Source organism: Lactuca sativa, chromosome 9, assembly GCF_002870075.4.
Source record: "Lactuca sativa cultivar Salinas chromosome 9, Lsat_Salinas_v11, whole genome shotgun sequence".
Classification (NCBI taxonomy): Eukaryota; Viridiplantae; Streptophyta; class Magnoliopsida; order Asterales; family Asteraceae; genus Lactuca; species Lactuca sativa.
Genome location: NC_056631.2, coordinates 11289566 through 11301029, shown reverse-complemented (window position 1 = coordinate 11301029; position 11464 = coordinate 11289566). Strand labels below are relative to the sequence as shown.

General features: G+C 33.6%; 2 protein-coding genes across 2 annotated transcripts; one reads left to right on the top strand and one right to left on the bottom strand.

The window, feature by feature from the left end:
• Nucleotides 1–5650: 5650 nt before the first annotated feature.
• Nucleotides 5651–7433, bottom strand: LOC111881332 (protein DOWNY MILDEW RESISTANCE 6). The gene is made up of 4 exons (XM_023877738.3): nt 6888–7433; nt 6569–6819; nt 6177–6495; nt 5651–6089 (listed from the first exon to the last, which is right to left on the bottom strand). Exons 1-4 carry the CDS (start codon nt 7086–7088, stop codon nt 5844–5846), a joined length of 1017 nt encoding a protein of 338 aa, XP_023733506.1. The 5' UTR covers nt 7089–7433; the 3' UTR covers nt 5651–5843.
• A 469-nt stretch (nt 7434–7902) lies between these two features.
• Nucleotides 7903–9221, top strand: LOC111881186 (RING-H2 finger protein ATL16). Its single transcript, XM_023877580.3, has one exon. It carries the CDS (start codon nt 8187–8189, stop codon nt 9135–9137), a length of 951 nt encoding a protein of 316 aa, XP_023733348.1. The 5' UTR covers nt 7903–8186; the 3' UTR covers nt 9138–9221.
• Nucleotides 9222–11464: the final 2243 nt, after the last annotated feature.

Genomic DNA, 11464 nt, shown 5'->3' with positions numbered 1-11464 from the left:
AACCTAAGAACTTTCATGTCAAAAACCAGCCATTTATTAGGTTCACTGTTTTAATTAACAAGTCGTTATTCAATCATCAATTTCATTGGTTCTTTGATGGTGTCAAAACAGGATTGTTGTTCGTACCTTTATTTGTTTTGTCGGTGCTCTATGTTCCACCACCTGTCACTTTATGTTAAAAGTTATTTAATAGATTCGTGTTAAAAGTTATGCTTTTTTTTAAAGAAAAAATTGGCTTTTTTATTAATGAAGTCGGTCAGATAACCTTATATCCCTCAATTCGTGTGCGCCCTAAATAGATACTAAAAGCGAACACAATGAGGTTCGATGCAGTTTCTAACTAAACCGAACAAATATATAAGTTTTGGTTTTCATACTTTCAAAACTGAAACATAAGATAACCTATTCCATACATTTTGGTCTTTTGTTTTTAGCCAATGCAATATGGATTATTCAAAACTCAAATCGCAATTATAAAACTTTTAACTTAATTTTTAAAATAAAAATCTAGACATCTTTATTTTTTGAAAATACAAAAATATTTAGGTATGCTAAACTAACAGATGACAAACTACAAAGCTTAAGGTTTCTAAAGAATAGATTGTTCTATTTATAGATTAAGAAACTCAATGTGCTCTTATCCATCGAGCTGACATGGGATGGGATTGTAACAACATGCAAAGTGATGAATATATTTATAATGACGGAGGATGTATGATATTACTTATAAATCCCGACGTAGGATAGATAAGACACATTAATTAAAATTAAAAACATAAAACCTTCCAACAGAAATCAAACTCAAGACATCTAGGCCATGTTTTTTGAAATTTTTAAGTTGTGCAAGTAAAAAATTAACTTATAATCTACCTTTTCTAAAAGCTATTTTTTAAAAATTTTTAGAAAGCTAGCTTTTTAAAAAAACTACTCATAATAGTTTTTCAACTAGTTTATAGAGATTATTTTAAATTCTACGGAAAAAACCGTTTATCAGTTATAATAAATACACTAGGTGTGAGACCCGTATATTATACAGGTTGATTTTAAAAAAGATTAAACATTAAAGTGTAAATAGAAAATATTTTTTAATGTACAACTTTAAAATAAGAAAGAAAGAAATATATTTATGCAATTTAATATCATATATATGATATTTAATACTTTACATATATAAGTATATGCCTTTAATTTTAAAAATTGAAACAAATCAAAAATTGACAAGTGGATAATATTTATTTCAAAAATACCACAAAATGACAAATGAAAAAATTAATTAGAGACTGATATTTGGCAAAAAAAAAAAAAAAAAAAACCTTTCATTTATTAAGGAGGATTTTTCTATATGCTCTCCGCTCTTATATATCATTTTTACACTTTGCAGGTAGCATATCAGTTAGTTTTATAAAACATTATTTTTTATCAACTATCAACTATCAACTAGCTTTTTAAGTAACCATTTAACTTTTCAGCTATCATTTAATTTTTTAGCTAGTTTATCAAACATAACTCTAAAATAGGAAGCAATGCGTCATACCTTTTTATTAATTTCCTTGTCTCGTTATATTAATATGTATATATTTTATTAGGATTTCATAATTTTTGTTTGGTTTATTTTTTTTCTTCGGGTTTTACATATAAAAATCGACATCGAAACCAAATATTTTGGTTTTTAAAAAATAAAAAACTAAACAACTTTTTTTTTTCGTTTTCGATTAATTTTTTGATCACCCTTAGTAAATACTACTAAGAGTATGTGAACGGTATAAAACCAAAAAATCTTTCATTGAAATATATTATTTATGTGAAAAAAAGTCTCATCCTATCAAATTAATAGAATGTTAAAAAAAACATATTATAATTTTTTTTTAAAAAAGGACAACGCAAATATGCAAATATTTTAATACAATTTGAGTAGATATGGAAATATTCTTTGGTTAATGTCTTAATATCGTTATTAATAACTTTTATTTTGTGCTTTTAACTTAATCCACGATAACATAACTATTCAAAAAAAAAAAAAAAAAAAAATCAAGTGATGTAAGGGTATTGCATTGGAAATGGTGATTTCAACAGAAGTTGAAGAGTCTTGCACGTAAAGTTGGCCATCTTCCCGTTGAGTTAAGATACCCATTACCCATCCTTTTTTGGTACATCCAAAGATGAAATTGTAGAATCTACAAAGTAGAGAGATCAATAAATATTGTCAAAGGAAGCTTAATAAGCAATAAAAATAAAATCCTTTTTTACTTTATATATTGTTTTAATCATGTTTAAACTACTAGACATTGTTTTTGAGTTGCTTTTGCTACAATCATGAGCTAAGCTTTATATCTTCTGTTTAGGGTAGGAAAATTTACAACTATGGATTGATTTGTGGCTGGATTGATTATTTATTGGTGAATTTAGTTGCATTAAGTTTGTTAAAGAACCTTATCTATTATCTATAACTATTTTCTGTTAATTATCAAATAATTAAGCTGCATGAACATCTCTTAATTGCTTATCTCATGTAATTTATGTGAAAACATTGTTATGTGCCTAGGAATAGCGAACGTGAAACTATGATTAACTAGAAAATGGGTAAATTAATGTGTGAACTTGTGTGATAAACCATCAACAAGAGGTTAATTGAACGACCAATTTAATTAACCACTACAAGTCTTATGTAACCTGAATAATTAACTAGGAAATTTATTAGTTTAATCAACTGACCATTGTTTGAATTGATATGTTTTCTAAGGATTGATAATAGCGAATGTGAACCTAATCACTTTAATCGGTAGCCAATAACAATTAATCCATTGTACTTGCCATAAAATCAACCATATGAGTAGATAAACCGAACCTAAACATAAGTCTTCTTATTATTGAATATTTGAATTTAGTTGATTTTTACTTGTTTTAGTTGTTAGTTATTTAATTTGCGTGTTAGTTAGTTTATCTAAGTTTCTAGTCTTGCAAAAGTAGAGAAACCCTTTTACTTTTATTACTTGTTTTAGTTAATTCTAATTATTAGTTTAATTACCGTTCCCTGAGTTCGATACCCTGCTTATTCAACTATATCACCAATTGACAGGTCCACTGCCTATTGTGTGTCTAATTTATATTTTAAAAGTAGGATAAAACTAGTTCGTTTAACACATATCATACCCAATCAACCCCATATATTTAATTAGTCTCTTTTTGATCACCAAATTAATTCTAAATTAATTCTTATCAATACTAATTAAATAACATTATTAATATATTAGAACTTATAATATATTAATAAACATTAAGTGTCATTTCTCTCATTTAATCAATCCAAGTGTTGCAATGCCATGCAACTCAAAATGGACAATGCCAACCGGGTCAAGTACATCTCAAAAATAGTTATGAACTTAGACACCTAATCCAACATCATTTGTATTTGAGGTTGAGGTGAGAATTGGCTTAATGGTGTCGGAACAGCTTCCGAGTATGGCCCTAAATATAATATGGTCTTGAAGATACCAGGTTATGTATCCAGGGCTCGGCTTGGTAATATCTTTGTTAGTGATGATTTTTTATGGTGGTGTGCTAAGACCATTGATGATGCCATCTAGGGGAAGCCCGATGAGGGATGATTGAACTTATTTGCGCAACATTGGGAAGTTTGTGGCTGTGAGTTTGATCGAAAAGTGGCTTGTGGCTGTGAGTTGGACAATAGTTTTAAAGGGTGCCATTAAGACAGTTGAGATAGAGTTACGAGAGGGGAAGAAGGATCGAGACTTGCGAGACCAGAAACAACTCTGATACCATAAAAAGGCTAAGGGGCTGTTTGGTAGCATCTAGATGATTCATATATGAATGATGAAGAGGTCTGCATGATGTAGAGGCTCTGTATAAATTTGTATCTGAAAGATAAATTGATGTTTGGTTAAACATCTGAATGTCAGTCTCTTAATGATGAAAATGACCATTTTAACCCCAATTATTTTTGCATACAATTTAAACATCTTGCAATATCCAAAATAGTAATCATACAACATCCAAATTCGTAATGTATGGATCCTTAGATAATAGTATAAGAAGTTTTATAACAATCTCACAATAAATGGTTCAAAGGGTAACAATCATGGTTAATTAATTAGTTGGTCATACAACTTCTGAAACATTAGTGGATCTGTTTTCTTGGTGCTATTTTCCATTGAAACTCGTCTTGTTGCAGTGGAAATGGAAGAACCTTTGGGCACACTTCTCTTGCTAGTTGTTTCATTGCATATCAACAAACAAGTTGAGAATCAAACCCAAATAGAGAAGCAAGAACATAACAGAAAAATGAATTTCATACAAGCCCTAAAAAATCGAACAGCAAGAACATAAATCAAACACCAACTTCATAAAAAACCAAACAGGATATGTTTTAGGGCCCGGAAAAAACGACCAAAAAGATTGGCCTGAAAAAACGACTAAAAAGAAAAAAGAAAAGAAAACTTATCGGTGGAGGGAGGCGTCGAGGGGGGAGGCGATGAAGGCGAAGGCAACGAAGGTGGAGCGCTACCGGAGGCTGTCCGGGGGAAGTGGTCGGCGCCTCAGGGAGAATGAAGGAGGAGTCTTGTGTAGTGGGGGAGAAAGAAAAACCAAAGGCAGACGTGTTTTTTTTCTTAGGGCAAAGGGTATTAAAAGTCTTTTTTTTTTCATTCAGATTCCTCCTAAACTCTTTCCGATTCAGACCATATTTTGCCACATCTGACCGATTAAGAGGGTAAAAAAGTTTTAACCAAACACTCTGAATCTGAACGATCCAGAGTTAGCCTCTTGATGGGATGATTAAGGGGCTGTTTGGCAGGATCTGAATTTTTAAGAGGTCTGAATTTCTAAGAGGGTCTGAAAGTTTAAGAACTGAATGTTTAACATGCTGTTTGGTTGGGGCCTCTGAATTGTTTTGCTGAATTATTAAAATGACCATTTTACCCTTCTATTTTATTTTTTATTAAATTCAACTGTTTATTTAGAAAATAACCTAATAAAAATTCTTAATTATGTATTAAAAACACCATATAAAATCAAAATTTAGCATAAATCAAAATTAAACACAAATCAAAATCAAACATAAATATTTTTAAATCCACAAAATCATACTAAAATCCAAATAAAATCCTACAAATTTAATTTCACACCAATTGATTCGCAATGTAGTCACGTAAATTATCAATTTTGAGGGGAAACAAAGAAGAAACAGAAGAAGACCAAATAATTAGAGGGGAAAGAAGAATGAAACAGAAAGAAGAGGAGGCGAGCATACCTGTTGCGGTCGGATGGAGATGGAGACGGAGGGAGGATGCGTTCGTCAACGATTGCGCCGGAGGGAGGCTGCGTCACCGGTTCGTCGTTGGAGGGAGGATGCGTCGAAACTGATGGGAAGAAAGCGAGGCAAGAAGCATATGTGAAGTGAAGAAATAATAGGAGGCGGTCGATGATATGTGTTTAGGGCAAATAAGACGCGTCCCTTTTTTTTTTCTTTTCAGAGTTCATTTGATATCTAAAAAATAAGAGGCATCTTTTAGTTTAAGAGGTAAACAATAATACTCAAACAAACACCCTGAATCTGAAATTTTAAGACATTACCTCTTAATTTTGCAATTAAAAAACAAACAAACGGGGTCTAAGAGGAGAAACAAACAACCCCTAAATGAACAATGTATTTTTCATAAATACAAAGGTACATATATACAGGACTTGGTACAACTTACAAAGCATAATTTACGGAGCTATACATAGAATGGATGCTATCCCAATATATTACAGCTGTAAATGAGCATGATTATTGATTCTCCTTGATACATTATATGTTGCATAGAGCCATAGACATACAAGTACGATTAAGTTTTGATCTTATAAGCCTCCATTAATGCTTTAGTGTCTCCCTTTTTCTCTTCATAGAAATTAAGGAAGTCTTTAAATTTGAAGCTTCGATAAAGAGGAACACCATCACTAATCATTGATTTTGCTGGTTCAACAATGGTGTCAGGAGAAGGATTGATGAAGCTCACGATTGTGGTTCGAGCTTCCCTTGAGTTTGTCACTGCTCTATGTTCTGCACTTCTCAACTTCCCGTTACTAATTATCTAACAACACAATTTTAACAATTTATTACCAACCTAGTAAAAAAGGTGAACAATTTTGAAAACAAAGATAGTTGTATTAATGGTCACCTGTAATTGGTGACCGATGTTAACCACAAATGCATGAGGCAGTGGCTCAACACCCAACCACTGCCCGTTCTTGAAAACCTGAAGCCCGGAAACGCTTCCTTGTAAAAGCACAGTTATGACGTTGGGATCAGCGTGTTTCGGTAATCCCAATGTCAAACTAGGATCTGGGCACGGAGGGTAATGGTTGACCGACAACGATTGAGACCCGGTTAGCTCTTCTCCAAAATATCCTGGTTTCAGTCCTAGTCCTTCACGAATTAGCTCCAATATTATTAACGACAACTTCCTCACTTCTAATGAATATTTCCCAACAACATTGCTACAAAACACAATAAGAAACATTAATCTTCAAGAAACCATAAACTTGAAGATAGCGATTAGGGTTATTTTACCGATAGTTGGTAGGTTTTTTGGGCCATAAGTGAATGCATTCATCTAAAGGATGACAAGGGTGTCGCAAATTGTCTCTCCAAAAATGAACTTTTTCATCAGCATAGGTATAACTGCTAGTGTAAAGTTGGCAACTTTTACTAGGATCAATCGAATATACTTTTGCCTTCTCTTCATCCGGCATATCATAGAAATCTTTGACCACCTTCATTGTGTCATCAATTAGATCTTCAGAAACTCCATGATTGATCACCTGGTTATATCAGATTGCATAATTTAACTTCAAAAGCTCTCAAATATATAAACAATTGACGATCTAACCTGGAAAAAGCCGAATTCTTCACAGGCAGCAAGTATTGTGTCAATTGTTTGACTTTGACTTTGACCTTCAGCTAGATCAATCAATGGGATGTTTTGGCATATAGGAACCTCGACAGAACCAGGCCTTTCACCGATGGGGAAGACATAGTTTTCCGGTAAGATTTGAGCAGTTCTGGACCAGGTTGAAACTAGAGTCTCCATGGTCGTTGATCCGCAAGATTAAGATGGTAAATTATGGCTGTAATTTAGCCATTTTAAAGGCCTGGACAGTTGACTTTTTTGTGATGAACATTGGACTGAAATCTTCAATTTTGTAAATGCAGTTGGTGGAGATTTAAATAAGTGTCATTGGTCATCAAATCGGATGCGTCGAGCTATAGTTTAGCAACTTCTGTGATGGAATCATGACAAAGAACCGACGAAGATGGAGTTTGTCGTCGGATATTATTTTGACTTCTATTCCCAATTTGGAAAGATGCTCCAGTGCTTTACAATTACATACACTTTTTTACTATGGTGGATTGGTTATTTGATGATACTTGACGGATCACCGACTAATCCAATATCAAAATTGAATTTGGGGCAACCTCGTCCCAAGCTCCAAAGCCCAAATAAATAGCCAAACCGAAACAATAATGTTGGGTATTTGGTTTAGAAAACTTAGTTTGGTCAACGAATTTATATTACTATATTTAGTAACTTATTGTATTTAATTTATATTTATAACTAATAGACAAAAATACATATACAGGCTCCGTGTTCTACAACAAATCATTGATTTAGTTATTAACTTTGATGACTTTTACATTTTTAGTTTTTTACATAGTTGGTCCAAAATCATATAAAGTAATTTATATATTATTTTTAAATTTATTTTATGTTTTTTAATTGATTTAAATTTAAAAATAAATTAGATGCTCTCTCTCTCTCTCTCTCTCTCTCTCTCTCTCTCTCTCTCTCTCTCTCTCTCTCTCTCTCTCTCTCTCTCTCTCTCTCTCTCTCTCTCTCTCTCGATAGTCAACCCCATGTAGCACATTGTCATTGAGTCAACCCCCTCCATGTTTTACGATCTCCATATTGAAGCAACCATGTGTCTCTTGATAACATCCCCACTCATTTATTGCTTCATGTACTTCAACTCCTTTTCTTAATCATGTTGACTTTTTTTGAGTTCATACAGCTGACCCATCTTTGATTTCATCCCCCCACCCACAGAGCACCTTCAAATTGGGGCAACTGTTCCTTTAAAGATCTTGCAAAACCCATTCCTCAAAAACTCAAAATCCAGTTTTAATCCAAATGGATTATCATCAGTCAATCAAGGTTCAACAAAAGTCTGCCTACCAATCTGATCCATCAACCTCTAGTTTCCCAATCTTAGCCATTGCAGCACTCTGCATCGTAGCAACAGCTTTCTTGCTCGTTTCCTACTACTTTTTCGTCACCAGAGGCTGCTTCAACTGGCAACAAGTGAACCCATTAAGACGCTTTTCCATGTCACGGGAACGATACACACCCGACCCGTTATCATCTCCATACTCGACTCCTCCATGGCAGGTTCGGGGACTCGATGAAGTACTAATCCGCGAGATCCCCATTTTTCAATATACAGAAAGCGAAGGCGAGAAACGGAGTTTATACGAATGTGTTGTTTGCTTAACCGATTTTCAGGAAATGGATACGTTAAGAGTTCTTCCAAGCTGCAACCACGCGTTTCATTTAGACTGCATTGACATTTGGCTTCAGAACAATGCGAATTGCCCTCTTTGCAGATTGAGCATTTCAGGTAACACAAGGTATCCAAAAGACAAAATAATTGCACCAAGTTCTTCACCTCAAGATCCTCAAATGAGCCCCACTGGCAGGAATCAAGATTTCTTGGTGATTGAGTTGGGTGAAGAGGACCATGGGTCAAGATCACAACAATCTAGAGGTCATTCTCCAAGAAAGATTGGAGGGAAGAGGGCGAAAACAAGAAAATGTCATCATGTTTCGATTATGGGAGATGAGAACATTGATATTAGGGGAAAAGATGAGCAGTTTTCTATCGAACCGATTCGGAGATCGTTCTCAATGGATTCAGCAATTGATCGCCATATATATTTATCGGTTCAGGAAATCATACAGAACCATGGAAGTCTGCAACAAATCAGAACCAATGAAGAGGGAAGTATGAGTGGAAGAACAAGAAGACCTTTCTTCTCGTTTGGAAATGGTAGAGGATCAAGAAATGCTGTTCTTCCTATCTAGCTCCAGTGTGTTGCGTATAGATGAGATGAATCGTGTTCTTTTTTTTCTTCTATTTTGATTGGATTTTAAATTTGTTTTTCTTAATTTTTTTTTCATTTGGCTTAAGAGTTCTTAAAGGATTTATGTAAGTGATTACAAAGATTAACGTAGTTGTCTAAAGCAATGACATAAAGATTACACACAAAGAAGATAGGGTTTTAGGGTTTGGTAGCATGGGATGTAAGAATGATTTCTGATACCACTTTGGCTTGCAGATGTTTTCATGAATGAAAATCATTACATTTTATTTAAATAATTTTAATGGAAATTTTATCTCGATTAAACAATAATTGAAATTTGATGTTTTATTTGTATTAGGTTCAACATGGATAACATGAACGGTGTAGCTGATAGATATTTTATATCGTTGTTTGGAACTATTGTTTAATGAAAAGTCAGTTTGTTAAATAATTTAAATGGAAATTTCAAATGGCAAAGTCCTAACTGCTCACGTACTTTTGAATTATTTAAATAAAAAGAATTTTATGTAACATTATTTGTAATATAATTTATTAATTAGTAAACATAATAGTTTGAAAACAAATCTTTTGAAATAAATGCAAGGAAGATGGTATTGTTTAGTTTTTTCCATTAAAAATAACTTGGTGTATTAAATGTGGTTTGGAGAAGTTAATTAGTCGAACATAAAAGCTGATAAGCATGGTTCAACAAAGAAGGGGCCCGTTTAGAATTGAGGGTGGGCGGTACCACTTACATTACATGATGTACAAGTCATTATAGCCTGTGGAATTGACCATTATAGTCCTACTTTGAGTAATCTCCAAGGATGATTGATAATGATTGGTTTGGTTGCTGGTCTTTCAAGTTTCTTTTGCTTATAAAGACAGAGCATCCCTATAGAATATAGACATTCATCCAAATAAAAATTTCCTATATATCTTTTCCAAAATATAATCCTACTCTATTAAAAATACTAAATTATATTCTAAAAAAAGGGTAATCACTAATCGTATTCTAATACATATCCACTAGTCAATACGTAAACTATTATTAACACGTAACGTATCCATAAAAAAATATTAATGTAAGATCTGACATTACTCCAATTCAAAAGGGTGATAGATCCAAATTGCTGCCCTCACCAATCACCGTAATGATTCCGATGACAATAATCAATTATTTTTGAAACTTTCCATCACTACCTTCACAAACCTAGCATCACTTCCTTTCTCTTAGTTAATCTTGGTAAAGATTATATTGTATATTATACTATATGTTGTCTGAAGATACATATTTACACTTTGCATCCTCTAATATTATACTATATGCTGTCTAAGATTCCCCCGCAAGCTAAGGTCGGGACGTCCGGCAACGAGCTGAAGCTTGGACTGTAAATCAGTAAATCTATGAGACGGTAATGACTTGGTAAAAATGTCTGCAATCTGATCATGTGTAGAAATAAACCGCACATTAAGTTTTCCATCATCAACCTTTTCTCTAACAAAATGAAAATCAACTTCAACATGTTTTGTGCGGGCATAGAAGACATGATTTGCTGATAAGTACATAGCACCCAAATTGTCACACCATAAGACTAGGATAGATGTCATATGAACCTTAAGTTCCAGAAGGAGTGATTCAAGCCAAGTGAGCTCAGCTACAGTGTCGGCTAAAGTTTTGTACTCAGATTCTATAGATGACCTATATATCATGTGTTGTTTTCTGGCAGACCAAGAAATAAGATTGTTTCCAAAGTAAATGGCATATCCCCCGGTGGATCGACGGTCATCAGGACACCCAAACTGGTCTACATTCAAGTAAGCACTCATAGATGTAAAATGAGTGTCAGTGTAAGCATGAAGAATTGCACCAGAGTCGTGTTGGATAAGAAGATCATAGTCAGAAGTTATGTGAAGATATCGAAGGATATTTTATTGGGCTTAAAAGAAAAAGGATTAATTGGCCCTTTGGACACTAGGCAAGTAATGTAGATTCTCAGTTATGGGTTATGTCCCAATTATTGATCGGGACTTTGTTTATATAGTTAGCACAAAGATTTTTCCAATCTAGTAGCCCGGACATTTGTATAGTCTTTCAATAGTTGAGGTGAGTTTTCTCATTGTATCCATGGGTCAAATGCACCAATGCCAACCCATTACTTTGTTATGTAGAATTCTAGTTGTCTCTGTGATACTTGCATGAAAGACCAGGATCTGGCCCTTGACACTTGTATGTAAGACCGATTTTTGGACCTCGACATTACAAGGAAAGACCATGGGAGTAACCCATGACACTTGTATGTAAGACCAGGATTTGGCCCTTGACAT

What these genes read in the sequence shown, in the direction of transcription:
- LOC111881186 (XM_023877580.3), top strand. Translation starts at nt 8,187, where the DNA reads ATGGATTATCATCAGTCAATCAAGGTTCAACAAAAGTCTGCCTACCAA.
- LOC111881332 (XM_023877738.3), bottom strand. Translation starts at nt 7,088, where the DNA reads ATGGAGACTCTAGTTTCAACCTGGTCCAGAACTGCTCAAATCTTACCG. An exon ending in AAGAATTCGGCTTTTTCCAG is followed by an intron (nt 6,820 to 6,887) that starts GTTAGATCGTCA and finishes TGATATAACCAG; the next exon opens with GTGATCAATCATGGAGTTTC. An exon ending in ACATCGGTCACCAATTACAG is followed by an intron (nt 6,090 to 6,176) that starts GTGACCATTAAT and finishes TTGTGTTGTTAG; the next exon opens with ATAATTAGTAACGGGAAGTT.